The sequence below is a fragment of the Xenopus laevis genome, chromosome 8S (assembly GCF_017654675.1).
Source record: "Xenopus laevis strain J_2021 chromosome 8S, Xenopus_laevis_v10.1, whole genome shotgun sequence".
Taxonomy (NCBI): domain Eukaryota; kingdom Metazoa; phylum Chordata; class Amphibia; order Anura; family Pipidae; genus Xenopus; species Xenopus laevis.
In genome coordinates, this window is record NC_054386.1 from 40,860,742 (window position 1) to 40,887,322 (window position 26,581).

Genomic DNA, 26,581 nt, shown 5'->3' on the forward strand with positions numbered 1-26,581 from the left:
AATCACTCTGGTATGCGCTCTCCTAAGGCATCTCCAAACTCATCGTGAAAAAGATGACAGCTGATGGCAGACGGATGAGCAAGGAGAGATGTGAACTGAGTACAGAGGGGAAGAAAGGAGGACAGAGAAAGGAGACACGAGGTGTGAGATCTGAACATGATATGTAGCCAGGACGGAGGTGTGAATACAGCTTTTTGGATGTGTGACTAAAATAACTGGCACAGCTGCATTTCACTGACTTAGGAGAGCACATACTGGAGATTGAGGGCTGAGCACAGAGAGCTGCTGAGGAGGGAGGGCTGAACAGGGAGAGCTGAGGAGGGAGGGAGGAGGAGGAGAAAGGAGGACCGAGAACTGAGACACGAGGAAGGGAGATCAGAACATGATCTGTGGCCAGAGTAGAGGTGTGACTGCAGCTTTTTCAGACGTATGAATAAAATAACAGGCAAGTCTGCATTCCACTTCCTTAGGAGAGCGCATACAGGAGAGTGATTTCTCCTGAGGATGTCCTGAAATGCTTTCCGTACGCCTCTACACCCCCTTTCACTGGCATCCGCCCCCCCTTTCCCTCCTCTCTCAGCCCCCAATTCATGTCACACTGCTCCATTCAGAAGGTTCATTGAGCCTTATCCTAGTTCCCTAGCCACCAGTTCCTCAGGCGCATTTCTGAAGGGGGCGAGGCAAGTCTTCCTGTCAGGCTCATTCAGTGTGTGGAGTCGCAGCCGGTTCCTGTCACCTTCCCTGAGCTCACACCCTATCTGGGTGTCACACCCCCTTCCTCTGGGTGACTACAGGCGGCTGGAGAGCCTAACATGGCCAAGAACACGCTGTCTTCACGTTTCCGCAAGGTGGACATAGATGAGTACGACGAGAACAAATTTGTTGATGATCAGCTGCAGGAGGAACCGGTGGAGCCTCAGGGGCCTGACGAGGCCGAGGTGGACAGTCTGATCAGACAATATCCTTTATGCTGCACACCTAAACCATTTCTAATGTCACAATGCTTAACTTGCGACCCTCTTTCCTTTTGTCAGGGGCCCTGTGGATGCTGGAGGCCTGGGGGGAGTGGTATAGGAGCCCCATGGTAGGGACAAGTGGTATAGGGGGCCTAGCTACTTATTGATTCAAAAACACAAATAATTTTTATGAGAAATGTCTTTAAAGGGGATGTAAAGGCAAAAATATTAAATCCCATTTTTACTTTCTTTAATGAAAAAGAAAACTATCTCCAATATACTTTAATTAAAAAATGTCTACTGTTTTCATAATAAACCTGATTGTATGCCGTGAAATTCCCCCTTCTTTTACTGCTGTGGATAGGAATTGTCAGATGGTCCCCAACTGCTGTGCAGGTAAACGATCATACTTTCAAATTGCAGGGGGTCCCCCCACCTTACTTCCCAGAACTCAAGCAGCATTGTTGGATTCCCTGTAGAGATTTGTATCCAGAGACTCAGTGCATTCTTTATATTCTGATTATTAATCAGTCTTGCTGTATTGGCTTCTATGGCAGATATTATTTGACTTGTGCTGTTTTGATAATTTATGACGATCCCTAAGCTTAACCTCCCAACTGAAGCCCAGACCACACTGAGCATGTGCGAGTGTTAATATTGCAGAAATGTTTAACAAAATTACAAGATGACAGTCCCTGCGCCAACTTTGAAAGCATAAATCGTTTGTCTTATTAGGCTGTTGGTGCAGTAAGTTCATGTTTATATTTAGTATGCAAAATACAGCATTTCTAACATTATTCTATTTTAGACTTTAGTTGCCCTTTAAGGGGATTGGCTTAAAATGATTTTTGCAGTGAGGCTAAGGAACTTGCAACTGTCTGATTCAAGCAGTTGTTCTGCACATTTGCCAGTACGGGTATGGGACCTGTTATCCAGAATGGACCTGGGGGCTTGCTGTATAACAAATCGTGATATAATTTGAAAATCATGAAAACATTGAATAAACCCAATAGGCTGGTTTTGCTTCCAATAAGAATCAATTATATCTAGATCAAGTACAAGATACTGTTTTCCAGATAACAGACCCCATGCATGTATCATTCCATATACCCCCTTTGACCTGGGAGTGGTAGGTAACAGCTGGGGGCAAGTACATAGTATAATATACATATACAAGGATGGGGTTGTTGTAAGGCATTATATTAATGGGTAGAACAAGGGGCTGGATTTACTTGTTAAGTCATCATGGGTGCTGAGGGTTGGCACCTCTGTGTGGTAAGTAGGACTGGATTTGCTCACCTGACCTGGGCCCTTGCAAAGCAATGATCAAGTTGCCAGCTTATTGATACTGTACTTACATTCCTTAGGAGTCATTGTGTCTGTTTGCATGGTCAGGGGTTGAGCAATCTGTATGTAAGATTACAGCTCCGAGGCTTGTGTTTGTTAAAAGAGAAAGATCTAGTTGGCCATTTCAGCTGCAGTTGCAGGTACAACTGTGGTGGTGGTGAAGGTGTTAATGGATATGCTTTATGTTAGGGACATAACAAAGCCATCATTTTTGGATTCAGTTGAATCATTTAATGAAAATGTGGCAGCATTCTGAATGGAAATACAAATTTGCATGTGTTTTTTTCACATCACTAGAGCCGATATGTGAGGCACCATCAAATGAATCAAATGGCCATGTTTTTTTTTCCCATGCTGGTGCTTTCAAGGAAAAAATAGACAAATTTGGTGGTGGAGGAAAGCACCACCCTTATTTTGCTTACCTTTCTTAGATTCCTTAGTGCAGACTTAGGTCAGCGGCACGCGGCTGTTTCTCTGCCTCCATATCCGCTCCTTATAGGTGGACTGACAAGCACAGCCACTATCAATCTCTGATCACACAAATACACAGCGGATTCAGGGGCAGAACTACCAGGGATTGCACCAGGGCCCGCACCCCCTCAGGGCCCACTGGACACTCGCGCTAGCGAAAAGCTGCTAGAGTAAATGCGTCCAGAGGGGGGTGGGAGCCTGCGCCTGGGAACTACTTGTTCTGTTACTGAATTTTAACAAAAACGTCAATATAGCAGATGTTGCGTGGTTTTATAAGCTAATGAAATAGACTGTTATGTTGTTTTGTGTAATTGATAAGTACTCTTCCCAAAATCCAAGACCATAGTCCACATGATGTTGGAGAAAATGAATAGCTTGCTAATGTTACTTTAGGTGGGAGCTACCACTTTACAATAACAGACATGGTGGATGGGGCTCTTTTAAAGGAGAAGCAAACCCTAAAGTTACAAACCCCTACCCCCCAACCCTACATAGACTCCCCTCCCTCCTCCCCCCAGCCTAGCTGCCCCCTGGGCAAATGCCCCTAACTTCACGTGCGGCCATCTTTAGCCGCTTTCGCAATCTTCAGGTCTTCTCCCGGCGCTTCAGACATTTTTGTGAGTTTCTGCACATGCACAATTGCCGCGAAACAGAAAATTATCCAAACGCGCATGCGCTGATACAGCACTTACTTCCCAAACATTGGCGATGAGAAGAAGATGGTGCCCGTGAACGGCACTGGACAGATTTTGCACCGAGGGGTAAGTAAAGACTGCGCAGCTAGGCTGGGGGGGGGAGGATGGAGGGGTGGTCTATACTTTAGTATAGAGGGTTTTTTTTAACTTTAGGGTTTGCTTTTCCTTTAAAGGAACAGTAACACCAAAAAATTAAATTGTTTAAAGTATACAGTAAAGTGAAATACAATGCACTGCACTAGTAAAACCGATGTGTTTGCTTTGGCAGCTTTGGTGGCAGCCATTCAGTCTGAAAAATGAGAAAATGCACTGATTAAATAGCAGATAAGCTCTGTAGAATACCTACATATGAGTACAGGTATGGCACCTATTATCCATAATGCTTGGGATCTGGGGGTTTTCAGATAACGGATCTTTCTGTAATATGGATCTTACCTTAAATCTACTGGAAAATCATGAAAACATTAAATGGGCTGGTTTTACTTCCAATAAGGATTCATTATATCTTAGTTTGGATTAAGTACAAGGTACTGTTTTATTATTACAGATAAAAAGGAAATCATTTTTAAAAATTTGCATTATTTGGATAAAATGGAGTCTATGGGAGATAAATTGTATAAAGGAATAAAGCTTCCAGGCAGAAATTATCAAACTGCAGGTGTTCTTTTTATTAGCAGTGTAAACACTACACATGTTTCGGGTACAAACCCTTTCTCAAGTGTCTATGGGAGGTGTCTTTTTCATAATTTGGAACTTTCCTTTTAGTTGTTTTCAGATTGTTCTCTAGAAATAAAGACTTTTTTCAATTGCTTTCTATTTTTTACCGTTTTTACAAAATCTAAGTTTAAAGTTTAATGTCCCTGTCTCTGGTGTTTCAGTCTGGCAGCTCAGTAATTCAGGTGCAGACTCTAAAATGTTCCAATTTTGCAACATTTAGGGGGTTATTTACTAAACACCGAATGCAAAAATCACGAAAAATTCGTGATTTTTTTTAATAAAATCTGACTTTTAAATAAAACGCAAATTTTCTTTACGTCCTACAGGCAGCACATCACAATTATTGTGCTGCCTTTCGGACTAAAGAAAAGGAAAATTTCAATTTTTAATTTTTTTTTCCCGCAAAGCAGATTTTCGGAAAAATGTAATAATAAATAATGCGTAAAAAACCCGAGCAGATTTGATCTGAGTTTTTAGAAGAAAATAGAGATAAATTCAGATTTTGATAAATAACCCCCTTAGTTGATACATTTCTCAGCAGCATATCTACAGTATTAGCAACTATTGTATCAATTCTAAAGCTGCCTTTAATAAAACTCTGGGATTCTGGTCAGCAGGGACAAAGATAAGAAATGTTTCTACTAAATGTATCAATTTAGAACAGTTTAGAGGGTCGGCGACCCCCTCCCAGAGCTGCTTTAGAAAGGTGAAAAATTACTTACACTTCAATATTAGAACAACGGTCACACATAGAAAATAATTTGAAAAAGTCTTTACTCCCCTTTAAAGGAAAACTATACCCACAAAATGAACACTTAAGCAACAGATAGTTCATATCATATTAAGTGGCATATTAAAGAATCTTACCAAACTGGTATATATATTTAAGTAAATCTTTGTCCTTTTACATCTCTTGCCTTGAGCCACCATTTCGTGATGGTCTCTGTGCTTTCTCAGAGATCACCTGACCAGAAATACTTCAACTCTAACTGTAACAGGAAGAAGTGTGGAAGCAAAAGACACAACTCTCTCCGTTAATTGGCTCATGTGACCTAACATGTATGGTTTGTTGGTATGTTTGTGAGTACAGTGAATCCTACGATCCCAGGGGGCGGCCCTTATTTTTTAAAATGGCAATTTTCTATTTATGATTACCCAATGGCACATACTACTAGAAAAGTATATTATTATGAAAATGGTTTATTTACATGAAGCAGGATTTTACAAATGAGCTGTTTTATGCAATATCCTTTTATAGAGACCTACATTGTTTGGGGGGTATAGTTTTCCTTTAATAGAATCTGTCTGTCAGCAGCTGAACAATTCATGGCGTATATGTATCATGAGCCTAAGGGGTTATTGTCAAACAAAGCCAGGAACTGTAATGTTTTAAGTCTGCTTTGGAGTAATTCATTGTATGAAAGGAGACAAAATGGCATTTTCTAACATTTATGTCACCAGGAAAGGCGCATTACCCCTAGCCGTATAGACATTGCTGAGCATGCTTCTTGTCTGCCATTGGCATGGGAGTGACTGAGGTCTCTCACCCACCACGCCCTAGCTATGCTTCACTATGTTGTAAAAAGACTGCCTTGTTCTTGTGTGCACACTACATACCTTGAGACTTTATGCGGCGCTTTTACAAGGCACCTAAAATTAGGTTATTGGTACTTTTCAACATATTATTAACCTGTATTTTTATTGTGCCAACATATTGCCCAGTGCTTACAAGCTTGCATTTGTATTTACCAACAATTTTATCGTTCTTCAACATTTACAGTATTTGTATAGTGCCAGCAGGTTATACAACACTGTAAAATAGTGATATTGGAGCAAACGGAGATCCTACGACAATTTACAAATGAGTTCCAAATCTGTAGGATTGTTAAAAGATGTTCCTCAAAATGATCTTATTGTACAATGTACAGTATTGTACTAAAACATTTTGCATTTGTTATTAAGTAATTCATGTTCAGTTTTTTTTCCTGGTGTTGTCTTCCCTGTTAAAGGAAAACTATACTCTCAGAACAATGTATATGCATAAAACAGCATATATGTAAAACCCTGCTTCATGTAAACATAACATTTTCATTATAGTATACTTTTTTTAGTAGTATGTGCCATTGGGTAATAATAAATAGAAAACTGCCATTTTTAAAAATAAGTGCAAGTGCAGGAGAGTCGAGTAGAGAGGGAGCTTGGAGTGGCAGGGTCGAACAGGAGCATTGGGGGACCACCAGGTTCCAAACTTTTAGGGCCCCCTGCAAATGCGCGAACTCTGGCATGCATATCGTTTTTTTGGGAGGGCAGCCGATTGGGGAGCAGGTCTGGTCCTTTTTTTCCCAGTGTCCTGCCGGCCCAGTCCGACCCTGTGGTTGTACTGGGCTGTCAATCTACCCTGTTTTGCAAGTAGAAATTGCTGTCTGGTTGCTAGGCTCATTATCCCCAGCAACCAGACATTTTTCTAAATGTCAAATCAAAAAATAATTTGTAGAGTGCTCAAGCAAAAATAGAAGGAAAAAAAATATATATATTTTTACGTTATAATACACATATAATAAACAGTTCACATTCTGGTTACAATTGTCACTGGCCTCTCAAGAAGACCCTTCCCAAACATCACCATGCGGTGGGTGGTCTCTGGATGGGGATGTATGATTTATAAGTTAAATGATCACAGTGCTACGCAATATGTTGGCGCTATAAAATACATGTTAATAATAATAATAATAATAATATGTGTGTGCAAGGCACCTCTCAGTTAAAGGGGTGGTTCACCTTTACGTTAACTTTTAGTATGTTATAGAATGGCCAATTCTAAGTAACTTTTTAATTGGTCTTCATTATTTATTTTTTAGTTATTAAATTATTTGCCTTCTAACTTTCTTCAGCTTTCAAATAGGGGGTCGCTGACCCCATCTAAAAACAGATGCTCTGTAAGGCTTCACATTTATCGTTATTTTATTACAGCTCTTTCTATTTAGGCCTTTCCTATTCATATTCCAGCCTCTTATTGAGTGGTTGCTAGGGTAATTTGAACCCTAGCAACCAAATTTGCTGATACTGGAAACTGCAGAGATGCTAAATAAAAAGCAAAATAACTCAAAAAAACACAAAAAATTAAAACCAATTGCAAATTGTCTCAGAATATCATATTCTACATATTATTTACAGTTAATTTAAAGGTGAAGAACCCCCTTTAACATAATCACTAACCTTAGATGCCATGGAAGAGTGCACTGTGCTGGGCAAGGGCGTAACTATAGAGGAAGCAGACTCTGCGGCTGCAGGGGGGCCCAGAAGGTATAGGGGCCCTACTAGGCCCTAATTCATATACAATTTCAATAAATATTGGTAAAACTAGTCAACCTCTAGACATTTTGGGACCTGAAAAATAATTTGCTGTAGGGCCTGGTAACATCTAGTTACACCACTGCTGCTGGGATACAATTCCTGTCACGCCACCACCTATGCCAATGCCGCATCCATTCTCTTCATTGTCATGGACACCTCACATGCTCAGTAGAGTAAAGTTTGGCACTGTAACTTTAAGTTTGTTTTCTTTCTGGACTGTGCATGCACACAGAACCACGAAGAGGATCTGTGGGGCACATTGCTGTAGAAATAGCATCCCAGTGCACCTTACAGCAGACAGGAGCACTGTCATGGCGTAAGCGATTATATTCGCTGAATAACATAACCCTTTGCCCAGTGAATATCACTTTACTTGCCCTTTAAATATTTAAAGAGCAACCAACATGAAAATATAAAAAGGTTAAACAGCACCAAAGTTCTGAATGACAAAACACCTTCTGTACTGATTAAAAAGTTCTGTTCTCGCTGAACTGGAATAATATATACATACTGTACATTGTCCAACTCTCTGCTACTAAATAAGTAAAATTTCTTGGCTGGGAAAAATATCATATATAAATATTAACACTGTGCAAAGAGTATCCGCTCAACCTCTGCTCATAGTTTTTCCTTTGCTTTGCTAACACTGAGGAAGCGATTGTTTTGCACATTAGACTGCTCTGTCGTAGACATACCTGTGGTGCTGCTGCTGGATTGAACGATTGTTTGAAATTCCCTAATTTAGAAATACATTAGTCTCTGCTCTAAATATAGGTTGGTGACAAGGCCCATAGTTTTAAGATCTGTTCCCGTGGAAGATTTTCTTCTGCAGTATATGGACTTGGTTTGCCATTGCTTAAGGCAATGCTTAAAGATGGATTTAACTCTTTAATGCCCAGAGAAGCTGCATACACCCTTTCCTAATATTATATTTTAAAAGAAATCAGGAAAAAGGATAACAGCCGAAACCCAATTCAGCCATACTGAATGGAATAGTCTGGTTCTCCAGGAGCTGACGTTTTATTAGTGCTGCTCTGGCAGTAACCTGGTGCTTTTATCTGTTAGTGATGTTTCAGGTTTGTCCACACACTTGTACCTCCAATTCTTCCCTTCCTCAGTGATTGCTTTTTGTTATTACTATTATAATAATTATTATTATTAATATATCAAGCATGCAGGGTGCTAAATTAAACTTAAACTAAATTAAACTAAATTAACTTTTAGTATGTTATAGAATGAGCAATGAAGAACTTTTCAATTGTTCTCAATTTGTTAAATCGTTTTTGCATTATATACATTCTTCTTCTGACTATTCAGCTTTCAAAAGGGGGTCACTGACCCCAGAAGCCAAAAAATGATTGCTCTGGGAGGCTACAATTTTATTGTTGTTGTTATATTTTATAACTCTTTTTTTTTTTTTCACAGTTCTCCTATTCATATTCCTCTCCTCACTCACATCACTGCTTGGTTGCTAGAGTAATTACCCGTAACAACCACATAGCAGCTTAAAATCCAATCTGTAGCGCTGCTGAACAAAAAGAAATAATTCAAACACCCACACTCTCTACATTATACAGGTATGGGACCTGTTATCTGGAATGTTTGGGACCTGGGGTTGTCTGGATAAGGGATCTTTCTGTAATTTGGATCTTTGTACCTTAAGTCTACAAGAAAATCATGTAAACATTAAATAAACCCAATAGGCAGGTTTTGCTTCCAACAATGATGAATCTTGGTTTGGATCAAGTACAAGGTACTGTTTTATTATTACAGATAAAAAGGAAATCAATTTAAAAAAATCTGGATTATTTGATTATAATGGAGTTTATGGGAGATGGGCTTTCCATAATTGGAGCTTTCTGGATAACGGGTTTCCGGAGAACAGATCCCATACCTGTACTAAACGTTAATTTAAAAGTGAACAGCCCCTTTATATTGTGGCAGCTAAAGTGTTATCCACAACAGTTTGTAGACACTATTTTAATCTGAGGTCTCTGTATGCCATCTGCATTGGTATTCTGTGTGTTCAGAAGACCGTGGTATTTTGGATATTTAATTTTTGTATTAAAAGACGTGGGAGATAAGCGTAAACAGTTATTAGTTTTTCACAAATGTAAGCAAATCTATTCATTTAGGGATTTGGGTCCTATTGTCAACTTGCTGAAATCCAATGGCAGAAATCTGCCCTTGGTGCCATAATCCTGTGTTAAATTGTTGCTATAAAGTGTCCTTGTGTTTAACAGACGTCTCTCTATGGAACTTGTCAACATTTGAATTAAATTACTGAACTATAACCCGATGACTGATACCTTTCCATCTACCTTAGCTAACAGAATAATATCTTCTCTACAACTCCCTACACTAACAAAGTCACAAATGGAAAACATAGATGCACCCATCACAAATGAGGAAGTCTCTAAGGCTAGCAAACATTTCAACACCGCTAAATCCCCAGGCCCAGACGGTTTCACAGGCCTATACTACAAAAAGTTGGCTAACATATTAAGCCCGCACTTAACTTAAATGTTCAACTGCATCAGATCAGGAGAGTCATGTAATGAGGAATCATTGAAAGCCCAATTAACATTCATACCAAAACCACGTAAAGATCACTTTGAATGTTCAAACTATAGGCCAATATCTGTCATGAATATAGACATCAAATTACTTAAAATTTTTTTAGCAGATCACCTAAGTAGATTCCTCCCAGATCTGATAGAGTTAGACCAAACAGGCTTCACTCCTAGAAGACAGGCAACAGATAACATTAGAAGAACCCTACAACTAATAGATACACTACATAAAACAAAGCAACAAGGGATGCTGCTGTCTATAGATATTCATAAAGCATAGACGCATTACATTTTTTCCAATGGGGCTGTACTCACACAGGCGCATGTAGGCGCCGAACACAGGAAAAATGCAGCATGTTGCGTCTCAACCTGCGTTCGGCGCCTACACGCGCCTGTGTGAGTATAGCCCCATTGGAAAAAATTTAATGCGTCTATTCCTGCACTCCGCTGCGGCTGAACGCAGAAAAACGGAACGTAGGGGAGCGCAGGTAAAAACGCTCGCCTGTAAGAGCCCTTAATATATTTATACATCGCAATCAAATCCCTCTACTCAAGAAGTGTAAACAAGAAATTTACTAATCTTGATCTTGAATTATTCTTAGATTCCAAAGAACGTATTACATCCTCTCTTCATAAAATCTGGTCTGACCAACATATTGATATTAAAAAAAATCTATAGAGATACAGTTATTACATGGAAGATTTTGTGTAAACATAATAACTTAAACTATAACATCTCGCCTTTTCTTTCCCCCCTTTTTTTAAAAGGTTTTCCTAAAAAACAAAGTAATCAGTTTTCTTATAAATGGAGAAAATTTGGTATATCCCAAATTAGACATATTGTAGATCCAGATACAGGTAATCCTTTTTCTTGGGAAGTAGTTAAAAGGTTATATAACCTTTCAGAAAGAGATAGATTAATCTATTCACAAATTAGACAAGGGTTTTTATTAATTGGAAACAGAACTAGGTCACAATTGAGAAATAATCAGTTCTACGATTCAATATTGCAATTATCTGATGACCCTAGCCTTAATCGTATTCCTTTGATATCATCGCATTTACTTAGTAAATTTTCCAGGGTTAATGATCCATTTGTCAATTCATCAGCCAAATGGACTTCCTTTCTGGAAACTAGTATAACATCTAAAGACCTATTGAGGTCCTTCCAAAATTTCAGGAAATATGTAGGTTCTGAGGGATGGAGAGATCAACATTATTGGTTTACTCATCTTGGATATGGAATACTATTCCAGAACTCTATGGACTCTCAAAGGGTTTCCTATTGTCCTAAGTGTAGAGAGCAAAATGTTGATTTTTTTCATTATATATGGTCGTGCCCATTTATTAAACAGTTTTGGGAGTATGTTACCTGCTTTATTAAAATGTCTATTAAGTCAGATATTGTATTAAATCCACATTTTGCTTTATTGGGTCTGAAGGACTCCTTATTGGAGTCAAATAATATTTCATTAACAGATTTTTCAACTGAAATATTTGATTATTGCTGGTTAGTCCTGGCAGCTTCCCGGAAATCTATTTTCTTATGTTGGATTAGAGATGATTCTCCACAGTTGAAAGATGTATTTTCATATTTATACAATTTATGTATCCAAGAGGTCATTAGATTTAGAGTTGATGAATTATATCAGAGGAATAGGATTGAACGTAGATGGTCTTTTTATATTGCAACTCTTGAAGATGCTAAAAGAAAATTCATTCACAAACTTATGGGGAAAGATGACTGAAAACTAGGTATACTATTTAAAGACTAAGCCCTTTCACAAAATGCATTGTTTATCTTATTTAAATCTTCTTGATTGAGTCTTCAATTTTATTTTGTAAAGCTTGAGCTATATGGAAAGTACAGGTCTATTTATATTTATATATTTATATTTGTATTTAAATTTGTATTTGTTTTAACATTTCTTGTTCTAATGTGTATGGTTTATATTGTACAAATTCTTTTTGAATTACATATATATGATTCTGCATAACCATACGCTTGTGATTATCAAAAAGATATGTAAATTATTCATATTTTATTGCAAACTCAATAAAAAGAATTTGAAAAGAAGAAGTGTAAACAATTCCAACTTGGGCAGTCCCTCTTTATAACTGATATTTTCCAGTGACAGTTGCTCTTCTCTGCGTTCCGTCACTTTCAGTTATGTCGCTATTGTCTATTGGAGACCAAAACTTTACTGGAGATAAATACTGCTTCTAAGTGCTATATATTTCCTTTTAAGTTGGTGATACAATTTAACGTAAGGTACTGTTTTATTATTACAGAGAAAAAGGAAAGCATTTTTAAAAATCTGGATTATTTGATTTTAATGGAGTATATGGGCGACAGCCTTTCCGTAATTCAGAGATTTCTGGATAATGGGTTTCCAGTTAACGGATCCCATACCTGTATATCAGCCTGCTATGCCTTTAATGCCCTTTAATAGACTGTAAATTTTCCCCCCTTCTTTGCAAAATCAACACAAGCTTTCCCATCAGGGATTTATTTTCCCTTTTTTCTTTTATAGATCACATTGCTAATTTTATATCAATTGAAATGCTTTTCATCAACAAAATGGAAAATTGAAAGACATGCAATTAAAAGGCAGCATCAAGCGTGACTTTTTCTAAAGAATCTTGCTCACGTTGTCTCTATATGTAAGGCGTACTTCTATTAGGAAATGGATTCAACAAAATGATGAAGAAATGGAGCTTGGCTTTCTAAATGTTTGTATATTTTTGTGATTATGGCAAAGTGGCAGTGTTGGCTTGTATAGACGTTTCTGTTGTGTGTTGTTTGCATAGGATTCCCTATGGTTGTATTTGGGAGAACTTTAAAGCCATATACAGGTATAGGATCCATTATCCTAAAACCCATTATCCAAAAAGCTCCGAATTACAGACTCCATTATAATCAAATAATCCAATCATTCTCTGTAATAATAAAACAGTACCTTGTACTTGATCCCAACTAAGATATAATTAATCCTTATTGTAAGCAGAACCAGCCTATTGGGTTTATTTAATGTTTACATGATTTTGTAGTAGACGTAAGGTATTGGGTTTATTTAATGTTTGTTTATGTGATTTTCTAGTAGACTTAAGGTATAAAGATCCAGAATATGGAAAGATCCGTTATCTGGAAAACCTCAGGTCCCGAGCATTCTGGATAAAATATATATACAGGTCAACTAGCAATTCACTTGAAAATATCATAGAAGCAATATGTCAACAAGATTTTGTATGGCTGCTTTTGATTTTTTTTTTAATGGATACTTAAAGCCAGCCTTTAGGGCAGGGCTTCTGTGCTTACCAGACTGGTACTAGTCTCAGTATATATTATGTGCGCAGATATAACAGGTATTTTTTGGCCACCAAAATAGATCAAACAATTTGCAGCATAGGCACGTGGGGTCACCTACATTTATTATGTCTGTATTCTTTTCATTACACATATATGGGATCCGTTATCTGGAAACCAGTTATCCTGATATCCCATAATTTAATCGAAATAATCCAAATTTTTAGAAATTATTTCCTCTTTCTCTATAATAATAAAACAGTACCTTGTACTTGATCCAAACTACAATATAATTAATTCTTATTGGAAGCAAAATCAGCCTATGATTATGGAAAGATTTGTTATCCAGAAAGCCCTAGGTCCCACGCATTCTGGATAACAAGTCCCATACCTGTACCTTGTACTTCACCCAAACTAAAATATAATTAATCCTTATTGGAAGCAAAACCAGCCTATTGGGATTATTTAATGATTAAATGATTTTCTAGTAGACGTTAAGAATGAAGATCCAAATTACAGAAAGATTCATTATCTAAAAAAACCCCAGGTTACGAGCATTCTGGATAACAGGTCCCATACCTGTACTAGTTTTATGATTGTGTTAAAAGGGATGCTCAACTCCTCTATAAATTTGGCTATAAAGTAAGAATTTAGCCAATCGTTGGGTTCAGTTCTTTTCTGCTGTATCCTGACTGCTGATCGGCTTCACCTGCCCCATCACTTCCTCATTTGCATGTGTGTCATTAATCAGACTGGCTTCCTATTAAGCTATAAAGAGACAGGGTTTTATAATTGCATGTTTGCCCATTTCCATTGGCCTTTCTGTGAGACTCTTCAGACCATGAATAATAAATGTGCAGTACATAAATGAGTTGGGACTTATTTATTAAGGCCTAAATGTTGGGGCTCTTATTAAGTCCTAAATGCCCAGCAGCCAAAAATAATATTAATTGCTAAGGTAGCAGCAATTTAAAATATTATAAAAATATAATGAAGTATTATAAAATATTTTAAAAATAATAAATAAGCGTTAAAAATTTATACAAATCCTGTTCTTTAGCTGAAAGCGACTCCTACATAAGTTGCAGCATACTTTATAAGCATCACCTAAACAAATTGTGTGAGAAGCCTATATCAATCTGTTAGAATGATCCTTTATTAATGAAATTGTGGGATGGCTTCCCAGGCACATACAGTATGGGAGCAGATGGAGAGCATCACTAGAGCATAGGAAAGTACTAATGATGAGTTCTTGTTGCTTGTTCCTTGCAGCACTGAGCACTGAAACCTAGCAAGGGTTTGGCAGCAGGAAATGTTTGTGACTCGACAGCCTTCAGCAGGGAGGGGTACCAGGGAGGGGTACCAGGGATAGTAACACCAACAAATTAAGTTGCTTTAAAGTAGTTAAAATATAATGCACGGTTGCCTTGCATATGTAAAACTTGTATGTTTGCTTCAGAAAGACTACTATAGTTTATATATAGCTTGTTTATATAAACTATAGTAGAGTTTCTGCAGCAAACACACAAGTTTTACCAGTGCAGGGCAACAGTGCATTATAAATGAATTATTTAAAAAAAAAAACTTTCATTTTTTGGTATTACTGTTCCTTTAACTGACTGTAAAACTTAACAGATAAGTAGAAGGACATTTATTTTTTTAATCAAATACCTTGTTTTGTATTAAACATCCACTTCAGGGAAATATCCCTGTTGGTGTTTGAGAAATAAGCAACAATAGACTAGTTACTAGTTCGCTAGTTGGGGAAAATACCCTATAAAAGTAGGTTTTTCACTGCAACTTTATTTAGAAAGTGAATGTGAGTCAAAGGTTATTGGCTCTACTTTTTATTTGGGTGTGTAACATAGGGGAATAACAGTACTATATCAACACCTGTAAAATATATAGTTTTAAATTGGTTATGATATATATTTATGTGCGCCTGTATGTTCTCGTTTTCAGCTGCCCTTCCCTTATCATTTCTTTAACATTGTTGACAGCCTTGTTGTCAGTGTTGGTAATGACTACTATTGAAATGCATTATAATTGGTGTTTTTAAGGCACTGCTCATTCAGAATAGTGTGTATTCCCAAATGTATTGGTTATGTAAACTTACTGCAAGGCAGGTTTTGGCAAGACCATTTCTTAGTGCCTTTTCCAGGCATGGGATCTGTTATCCAGAAATCCCTTCTCCAGAAAGCTCTGACTTATGGAAAAGCCATTTCCTATAGACTCAATTTTTTCCAAATCCAAATTTTTAAAAATTGTTTCCTTTTTCTCTGTAATAATAAAACAGTAGATTGTACTTGATCCCAACTAAGATATAATTAATCCTTATTGGAAGCAAAACCAGCCTATTGGATTTATTTAATGTTTACATGATTTTCTAAGGTATGAAGATAAAAATTACAAAAAGATCCATTATCCAGAAAACCCCAGGTCCTGAGCATTCTGGATAACAGGTCTCATACCTGTATAACAATACCGTGACCCCAGATATGCTTTACATTTTACTATCCTTTAAAAGCAGGTTGCACCTTCAAAATATTTTTCTTAAATACACAGTAAAGTATAAGGTCATAATATATTGTTTGCACTGCACGTTCCTTTGTATTTAGGCATACCTTAGGTGGAATGTGTACTTGCTTTAATTGAGGTAAGACTACATATCTCCTTAGATAACAATAAAAACTTTTTAAAAGTAAATGCTGCTCTAGTTAGTGCCCAGCTCACCCCCTCCCCCTCGCATGACAGACTTCTGCCAAAGACAAAGTTTGAAAAGAGAGTCCTGTATAAACTATCCCCTCCCTTAAAGCCTAACATTTATAACTTGAGGTTAAAGAAAAGAAAAACTAAGAATTTGTGGGTGACAAGGTTGACTTGTGCCCAGATGCAAATCTGAAGCCTTTTATTTTACAGATAACAGGTCCAGCTGCTTTATTTTTCCTTGACTGTATGATTCACAGGGGACTTGCTCCGAGCATTCCAATCTGCCTTAATAAATTCTCCTGTTAACTCCAAGAACCAAGTAGTGAAGGTAAGAATGAAACAATAAACTAGCGCATACAATTTACATAGTTAAATCGGGTTGAAAAACGACAAAGTCCATCAAGTTCAACCCCTCCAAATGAAAACCCAGCATCCATACACACACCCCTCCCTACTCTCAGATAAATTATAGATAGTATGTGCAAAATAAAAAATATTTCTAATATAGTTAGTTAGCCAAAAATCGAATGTATAAAGGCTGAAGTGACTGTATGTGTAACATAACAGAACCCAACTTCCTACTTTTCTGCTCTCTAATTCTGAGTTAGTCAGTAACTATAAGGGGGGCCACATGGGACATAACTGTTCAGTGAGTTTGCAATTGATCCTTAGCATTAAGCTCAGATTCAAAGCAACAGTTATGATCCATGTGCCCCCCCCCCCCTTAAGTCATTGGTTACTGCCTGGTAACCAATCAGTGGAAACCAAGAGAGCTGAAAAGCAGGAAGTAGTGTTTTGGTTATGTTACACATCCAGTCACTTCAGCCTTTATACATTACAATTAACTATATTAGAAAAACATTTTATTTTGCACAGCCTATCTATTTACCTCATTTTTATCTTTACACTGAACAATTCCTTTAAATACATCTTTTTAGTGTCAGTGACACTACACATGCTCAGATTGCTAGCAGACTGAAGCCTTGTGGGTTTTCTGTGTTAACTGAGTTGGCACATCATCCATTTAAAAAACAGGACACCTTTTAAATTGAAATACTGCAGGGCCAGTTAGTGCAGCTAAAAAGCTATGTGGGGCGTCTGTTTTTTTTTAATTCCTTTTGGGACCGTCCACTTTAGCTACTTACATTGATTCCTATATGGAAATGTATAGATCATGTGGCTTGTCCCATAGAAACCTTGTTTTCTGTTTCAGTTGCTAATATAGCCAAACCTTCAGAGGCAAACAGAAATGCATCTTATGGGTGATCATTTAGTCATTTAATGGACCTCGACACCAAATAAAGCACTTTCTGTATAATATAATGCCATTATAATACTATAACGGTTCCTTCTTTCTTACTCTCCAGGAACGAACCCAGGCAATCGTACTCAAGGTCCTGACGTCATTCAAAAGCAACGAGATTGAGAAAGCAGTAAACACACTGGACCTAAATGGGGTTGACCTCCTCATGAAATACATCTACAAGGGGTTTGAAAAACCTACAGAGAACAGCAGTGCCATATTGCTACAGTGGCATGAAAAGGTGTGTGTGTAGGTTGTAAACTCTCTCTTTACCCTCTACATTGGTGCAATGAATAGGGCTTCTGCTGAACATACGCTGCCTATTTTGTTAATTAGGAAATATCTATGCTTTTTGTGATTTCTTGCTCTAAACAGGGCAAAATTAAATTTGAAAAATAATTTAAATGCACATTCTATTTCCTGCTTCCTAAGAGCAAAGTCAAACAAACCAACATCCACTGAGAAAACTCTGTATAGAACGCTGCTCAAAAAAAGATCACAGGCTATAGCTGGGGGAAATAACAAAAAACATAGATATTTCCTTATTAAAATAATAGGCAAAAATTATGTTGTGCAGGCACCCTATTCATAGCAACAGTGTTCAAAAATGGGATATACAGTATTAGACCTGTTATCCAGAATGCTCGGTACCTGAAGTTTTCTGAATAACAATTCTTTCTGTAATTTCGATCTAATGGAGTCTATGGGAGATGGCCTTCCTTTAAATCCTTCCTTTCATTTTTCATTTATTCTGTGTAAGTGCATATGTGATTTTTAGTCACACGTATAAGATCTATTATCCGGAATGCTTGGGAGCTGGAGCTTCTGGCTAAGGCATCTTTCTGTAATTTGCATCAACATACGTTAAATAAGTTAAACATCAATACATCTAATAGTAATGTCCCATAGGCTCCATTTTATCCAAATAATCCAAATTTTATAAAAATGATTTCCTTTTTCTCTATAATATTTAAACAGTACATTGTACTTGATCCAAACTAAGATATCATTAACACTTATTGGATGTTAAATCATTCTATTGGGTTTATTTAATGTCTACATGATTTTTTTTTAGTAAATTTAAAGTATGAAGATCCAAATTACAGAAAAATCTGTTATCCAGAATAACCCAGGTCCCTAGCATTCTGGATAATAGGTTCCATACGTGTATAATGGACTCTATGGGAAATGGATTTCCGAAAGTTGTAGCTTTCTAAATAACGAGTTTCTGGATTACGGATGTACTCAGGGCCGGAACTAGGGGTAGGCAGAGTAGGCACGTGCCTAGGGCGCAAAGCTGAGGGGTCGCCTACCCCGTGTCCGGTCCCGTCTCTCCTCGACTGGCATCTTCCGCGAAAATGCGCTTCTGCGCATGCGCACACATTTCGTGCATGCGCACTGGAGCGCGGTTGGCCCGGCTCTGGATGTACTATCCACACGTGTACTTGCTTGAATGGGTTTTTCACAAGTTTCTAAAAGTTCATTACAATCAATAGGTTATATTCAGACTGCATACAATACCTTTAAATGTTTAATTACATGCATAGTAGCTGGAACTAACCACTTCTGTCCTTCACAACATTCAGCATTCAAATGAATTTTGCACTTGAAATTTAGGATATTAGAGGTATAGGATCCGTTATCCAGAAAGTTCTGAATTACGGAAAGGCTACCTCCCATAGACTCCATTTTATCCAAATTTTTAAAAATGATTTCCTTTTTCTCTAAAATAATAACAGTACCTTGTACTTGATCCCAACTAAGAGATAATTAATCCTTATTAATAACAGAACCAGCCTATTTGGTTTATTTAATGCATTCATGGTTTTCTAGTATGAAGATCCAAATTACGGAAAGATAAGTTATCTGGAAAGCCTCAGGTCCCAAGCATTCTGGATAACAGGCCCCATACCTGTACTTAATATTTCTGAACTTTGACATTAATGTAATGTATAATGGCAGCAGCTGAACACAGGCGTGGCACAGCAAAGGCATATTTTAACATCAATAGGCCCCAGCACAAGTCTCATTTACTGATTTCTTTGGCCCATGATTTCCTTCTGAATGTGCACAACCTCAGATACAGTATTTCTATCCCTTGTTCCAGCACTTTGTGTGCTCTTTTGTCAGGGAACTGGGAGTTCCCTCTGGGGAGGTTGTCTGGATCTAGGAGGAAGCCCCTCAGGAGGGATCAGGATCGTGGTATCCAGGGATAAGCAGAAGGGGTAATAGAGTTCAGGCAACAGGTCAAAAGGCAGGCAGAATACAAACAGAGTCCAAAGTCCAGGCAGGGGGTCAACAACAAGAGATCAAAACAGGAATATCTTCAGGGATAACAGGAATAGAAGCAGGGAACCCAGGAATCAACTCAGGAACGAGATCCTATTTTCGGGCGCCATCTTGGCGCCTCAGGCGTCCTTTTAAAGGGGTTTTTTGGCGCCCTTGCGTCGGCGTCAGCACGTCTGCGACCGACGCGCTGCGCCTGCGTCCGTCGCGCCGTTGTGACGTCTTCGCGCCTGCGCACTTGCGCGCAGGTGTCTCTGCGCCGGCGCTGCTACCCACGTGGCGGCCATGGGCGCCGCCATTTTGGGAGTGGCGTCGGAAGAGGTAGTTGCGCCGCCCGGAGCTCCTGGTCCTGCTCCGGGCGGCGATCGTGACAGTACCCCCCCCCCTCACGGGGGCCTCAGGACCACCGGGACAAGGCTTCTGGGGAAACTTGGCGTGAAAATCCCTCACCAGACGAGGAGCGTGAACATCACGGTGTCCTTCCCAGGAGCATTCTTCAGGGCCAAAGCCCCTCCACTGAATGAGGTACTGAAGGGACCCTCTGGAGATCCTGGAGTCTAGGATTTTCTCCACCTCGTACTCGAGTTGACCCTCCACAGAGATGGCAGGAGGAGGAGACTGACCGCCAGAGAACCGGTTGGTGATGGCGGGTTTCACCAGAGACACGTGGAACACGTTGGGGATTCTCATCTCTGGTGGAAGCTGGAGGGTTGATTATCTCCAAGATGGGAAATGGACCCACGAATTTTGGACCCAACTTGGGAGATGGTATCTTCAACCGGATATTCCTGGAAGAGAGCCAGACATTATCACCCACCTTGTAGGGAGGAGAGGATCTTCGACGACGATCCGCGAAAGTCTTATGAACAAGAGCGCTCTTCTCTAGGTTCAACTTGGTAGCAGCCCAAATAGCAGACATATGGGCTGCGGAATCGTCAGCAGCCGGGACGTCAGATAACACAAAGTCTTGGGGAAAAGCTTGAGGATGCTGACCATACACCGACATGAACGGAGACCTTCCTGTAGAGGAATGACAAGCATTATTATGAGCGAATTCCGCCCATGGGAGGAGATCAGACCAGTCATCCTGGCAGAGGGATACGTGGTTCCTCAGGAACTGTTCCAGGGCTTGGTTGACACGTTCAGCTGCCCCATTCGTCTGCGGATGGTATGCAGAAGAAAACTGAAGAACAATTCCCAAGTCTTTGCATAGTGAACGCCAGAATTTGGCAGTAAACTGGGTGCCTCTATCGGAGACGATCTCCACCGGGAAACCATGCAGGCGGAAGATGTACTGGATAAATAGCTGGGACAACTCCACCGCAGAGGGCAACTTCTTCAGGGGGATGAAATGGGCCATTTTGGAGAATCGATCAATGACAACCCAGATCACAGTGTTCCCACAAGAGGGAGGAAGTTCGACAATGAAGTCCATGGACAGGTGGGTCCAGGGACGGGAAGGAACCGGCAAAGGCTGTAGTAACCCACTGGGGCGAGAGTGGCTTGACTTAGATGTGGCACAAACATTACAAGCAGCAACAAAGTCCTTCACATCTTTGCGGATATCAGGCCACCAAACCAGGCGTCGTAAGAGTTCAAGAGTCTTAGCTGGGCCTGGGTGTCCGGCTTGCCTGGAACAATGGGTCTGTTGCAGGATAGGCAGACGCAGCTCAGGAAGAACAAATGCCATTCCAATGGGTGTATCTGAAGGAGCAGAAGACTGACCAGCCAGGATTTGGTCAGCAAACTGTGGATACAGGGAGGCAATAATCTTGATTGGAGGGATGATTGGCTCTTGTCTCTCAGGAGAGCGGTCCACCGGAGTGAAGCAACGAGACAAGGCATCGGCCTTCTGATTCTTGGAGCCTGGGCGATAAGACAAGATAAAATTAAATCGAGAGAAGAAGAGAGCCCACCTTGCTTGTCTGGGGTTTAGCCTCTTGAGGGACTGGATGAACTCGAGATTCTTATGATCGGTGTAAATCTGAACAGGAATCAGAGAACCCTCCAGGAGGTGACGCCACTCTTCAAGGGCAAGTTTAACAGCCAAGAGTTCTCGGTTCCCGACATCGTAGTTCTGCTCCGCGGACGAGAATTTCTTGGAGAAATAAGCACAGGGATGCAACTTCCCATCAGTGGGGTGTCTCTGAGACAGGATGGCTCCGGCTCCGACTTCAGAAGCATCAACTTCGATGCAGAAGGGTAGTTCGGGATTGGGGTGTCGGAGGACAGAAGCGGACGTGAAGGCCTCTTTCAAGGACTGAAAAGCTTCAATGGCAGATGGAGGCCACAAGCTGGGTTTACCCCCTTTCCGGATGAGGGCCAGGATAGGTGCAATGCGGGAAGAGAACCCCCGGATGAACTGCCGATAGTAGTTAGCAAATCCGATAAATCTCTGGATTGCCTTGGTACTCAGCGGGAGAGGCCACTCCTGGATGGCAGACACTTTCACGGGATCCATCTCAAATCCCTCAGGAGAGATAATGTATCCTAGGAAGGGGATCTTGGACACCTCGAAGACGCACTTCTCCAACTTGGCGAAGAGAGAGTTCTTCCTCAGACGAGAGAGTACCTCCTTCACCTGGGAGCGATGGCTTTCTAGGTCTTTAGATAAGATCAGGATGTCGTCCAGGTACACGACTACGAACCTTCCTAGGAGATCCCGGAACACATCGTTAACAAACTCCTGGAAGACGGCAGGGGCATTGCAGAGGCCGAAGGGCATAAAGAGATATTCATAGTGCCCGTCACGAGTGTTTGAAAGCCGTCTTCCATTCATCACCCTCACGGATGCGAATGAGGTTGTACGCCCCCCGGAGATCCAACTTAGAGAATATCTTCGCCCCCTTCAGCTGGTCGAAGAGCTCTACGATCAAGGGCAGAGGTTACCTGTTCTTTACAGTGATTTTATTCAGGCCCCGGTAGTCTATGCATGGCCGAAGGCCTCCGTCCTTCTTCTCCACGAAGAAGAACCCAGCCCCTGCAGGAGAGGTGGAAGGGCGGATAAACCCCCGCTGGAGATTTTCTTGGATGTATTCCTTCATTGCAGTAGTCTCAGCAGGAGAGAGAGGGTAAGTGCGGCCTCTGGGGGGCACGGCTCCTGGCAGGAGTTCGACAGGACAGTCGTAGGAGCGATGTGGAGGAAGGAATTCCGCAGACTTCTTACAGAACACATCGGAGAATTCTTTATAACAGGAGGGAAGAGACTTTAACTCGGTTGAGGAGATAGTTACCTTCTTGAGGGGTTTAGCAGGAAGGCAATGCTGTAGGCAGAATGGGCTCCAACGAGAAACCTGCCCTGTGGACCAGTCTATGGTGGGATTGTGCAGGCGCAGCCAGGGGAGACCCAAAACAACTGGAACAGCGGGACAAGGGATAATAAGAAACGAAAGTCTCTCTTTATGCAGGGTCCCAACCTGCACAAGTAGTTCGCCAGTGGTCATCGTGATTACAGACTCCAGGGGTTTATCATCTATGGCGACGATCCTCATGGGAGAAGGCAAAGGAAATAAGGGAATTCCCATGTACTTAGCAAAGAGAGCGTCCATGAAGTTACCCCCGGCTCCGGAATCGATGAAAGCATTCCCGAAGATGGTCTTTTCAGTCAGACGAATCTGGAAGGGAAGGAGAAACCTGTGTGAGTTTCCTTGTGTCTTCCCCTGAGACCTATCTCGAGACTTTTGAGTAGTGCCCCCTACATGAGTTACCATAGACATACCTCGGGGTACAAAACTCTTAGCCTTTGCAGGACAGGCATTGGCGAAGTGGGAATGTCCGCCACAATACAGACACAGGCCTGACATCCGTCTGCGGAGTCTCTCTTGTTCAGTGAGGTGAGTTCTTCCCACTTGCATGGGTTCCTCCTGGAGAGAAATGGATGCTTGAGCAGGTGGGGAGACAGGAGCCTGCAGGAAAGGCCTTTTGAAGCGGGGTGCCAACATGGGTTGAAACCTCCTGACACGATCTCTCAGGGTTTGATGCTCTCTCAGAAGAGTGTCCACCTTGACAGCCAAGGCGATGAGGTCTTCAACTTGCGTGGGTAATTCACGGGAGACCAGGTCATCTTTGATGCGGAGGGAGAGACCATTATAAAATGCAGTATGGTATGCGTCGTTGTTCCAACGAGTCTCAGCAGCAAGTGTACGGAATTCGATAGCATACTCCGCTACACTGCGACTCCCTTGGCGGATTTGGAACAGACGGGAAGCAGCGGATGTCACCCGGCCGGGAGCATCGAAGACGACCCGGAATTCTTTGAGAAATGCTTCTGCGTCATCCATCAGTGGGGACTGCTTCTCCCAGTGTGGAGATGCCCACTCGAAAGCTTTCCCTGCCAGACGAGTAATCACGAACCCCACCTTGGCACGTTCAGAGTCAAATTCAGTGGGGTGTAGGGCAAATCGAATCTGGCACTGATTCACGAATCCTCGACAGGCTTGAGGATCGCCATCGTAGAGAGGCGGAGCAGGAGTATGTGCACCAGAAGTGGAGGACTGGGTAGCCTTGGCAGCAGCCGCTTGCGGAGGAGGTGCCGGCAGGGGGGTCGCTGGTGTCAACAAGGAGAGCTTTTCCAGGATCGCCTCCAGCGTGTGTCCCACGTAATTCTGCCGGGCTTCATACGCCTCCATGCGGGAATGCAGGCCCCGAAAGGCCCTGCCGAAATCAGGCTGAGCTTCCTCAGTGGGATCCATGGGAGTTCCCTCTGGGGAAGTTGTCTGGATCTAGGAGGAAGCCCCTCAGGAGGGATCAGGATCGTGGTATCCAGGGATAAGCAGAAGGGGTAATAGAGTTCAGGCAACAGGTCAAAAGGCAGGCAGAATACAAACAGAGTCCAAAGTCCAGGCAGGGGGTCAACAACAAGAGATCAAAACAGGAGGGATAACAGGAATAGAAGCAGGGAACCCAGGAATCAACTCAGGAACGAGATCCTATTTTCGGGCGCCATCTTGGTGCCTCAGGCGTCCTTTTAAAGGGGTTTTTTGGCGCCCTTGCGTCGGCATCAGCACGTCTGCGACCGACGCGCTGCGCCTGCGTCCGTCGCGCCGTTGTGACGTCTTCGCGCCTGCGCACTTGCGCGCAGGCGTCTCTGCGCCGGCGCTGCTACCCACGTGGCGGCCATGGGCGCCGCCATTTTGGGAGCGGCGTCGGAAGAGGTAGTTGCGCCGCCCGGAGCTCCTGGTCCTGCTCCGGGCGGCGATCGTGACATCTTTAAAGGGATTCTGTCATGATTTTAATGGTGTAGTTTTTATTTCTAAATTACACTGTTTACAATGCAAATAATTCAATCTGCAATATAACATTTCATTCCTGAAACAGCAAGTGTATTTTGTTAAATTTATAATATTGGTGTGTAGGCAGCCATCTCAGGTCATTTTGCCTGGTCATGTGCTTCAGAAAGAGCAGCACTTAGGATGGAACTGCTTTCTGGCAGGCTGTTGTTTCTCCTACTCAATGTAATTGAAAGTGTCGCAGTGGGACCTGGATTTTACTATTGGGTGCTGTTCTTATATCTACCAGGCAGCTGTTATCTTGTGTTAGGGAGCTGCTAGTTACCTTCACATTGTTCTGTTGTTTGGCTGCTGGGGGGAGGGAGGGGTGATATCACTCAGTAAAGAGTGATTGAAGTTTATCAGAGCACAAGTCACATGACTGGGGAAATTGACAATATGTCTAGCCCCATGTCAGATTTCAAAATTAAATATAAAAAATATGTTTATTCTTTTGAGAAATGGATTTCAGTGCAGAATTCTGCTAGAGCAGCACTATTAACTGATGCGTCTTGAAAAAAAACATGTTTTCCCATGACGGAATCCCTTTAGGTTTCCGTGTAACGTTGCATTTGATGCTGCACAGTTGTTCCATTTTCACTTTCATCCCCAAACCTGAGCTTGGTTGCATGATAGCTGTCCAATGTTATGCCCAAATACATCAGTTGAAGAGAGTTTCAATAGCAATTTATGTTTTCGTAGCCTAGATCTTTCCCGGCACTCACAGTAGCGTTCTGTTTTCTCTCGTTGCAGGCATTAGTAATAGGAGGCATTGGATCCATAGTCAGAGTTCTTACTTCACGGAAAACTGTGTAAAAGACTGTACTAGCTGAATCCAGAAGTTGTGTTCCAGGATCCAGAGCTGTGAAGGAAGAGTGGATGCAATGACCCACCTGTCTGCAGAGTGCTATCTATTCAACGGATTGGGAATGCTTCTTATTATGGACTATGGACGAAACACGAATGTATGTTTGTTTAATGGGCTATATTTTGTTCCAAGCACCAGTCCTCTTTAGCACGGCGATACCATGCACAATTGATGAAGATTTACAAAAGGGAGGGGGAAGTGGTCTATTTATGCACATGGCAAGGAACAAGTAGTTGTCTCCACCATAGATGGACAGCTAATTCCGGAGCTGCAGCAGTATAAAATGATCCCAGCTCTGACTCCATCAATTCTCCTCTGAAATACAACTGTTCACAATAAAATAGTAGTTTAGCCGGAAGGATCTGCTAAAACGAAACGGGGACTGGTGGCTTTTATTTCCTTAACTTGTACATACAGGATTTTAGAAGTTCCATGATTTTGGTCTTACTTGAAAACGAAAATAATATTTTAAAAAAAAGTTTAACCCCATTTACTGCCAGAGAGGTCAGCAACACTGTGCCGTACCCTCAGTTCTTACCTCACTGGCAGGGGAAGGGTGGAACCGTTAGTGGTGGGGGAGTAAGATACATGTTTGTGTTGTTCAGCCTTTGTTTTGCAGTCTCACTGGGGCGTTTTTGGTATTTTGTCCTACCACTGGGTGGCGCTGCTCTACTGATACCTGTAAACTTTATTAAATTACAACTTCCATGAGTGAAGTATTGAAAAAA

The 26,581-nt window shown here is 41.1% G+C and overlaps 1 protein-coding gene across 1 annotated transcript; it reads left to right on the forward strand.

The window, feature by feature from the left end:
• The first annotated feature begins 610 nt into the window (after positions 1-610).
• arpc5l.S (actin related protein 2/3 complex subunit 5-like S homeolog) lies at positions 611-26,581 on the forward strand. The gene is given in 4 exon segments (NM_001092696.1): positions 611-958; positions 16,385-16,457; positions 17,497-17,673; positions 25,739-26,581. Coding segments are annotated over 4 exon segments (459 nt in total). The 5' UTR covers positions 611-812; the 3' UTR covers positions 25,802-26,581.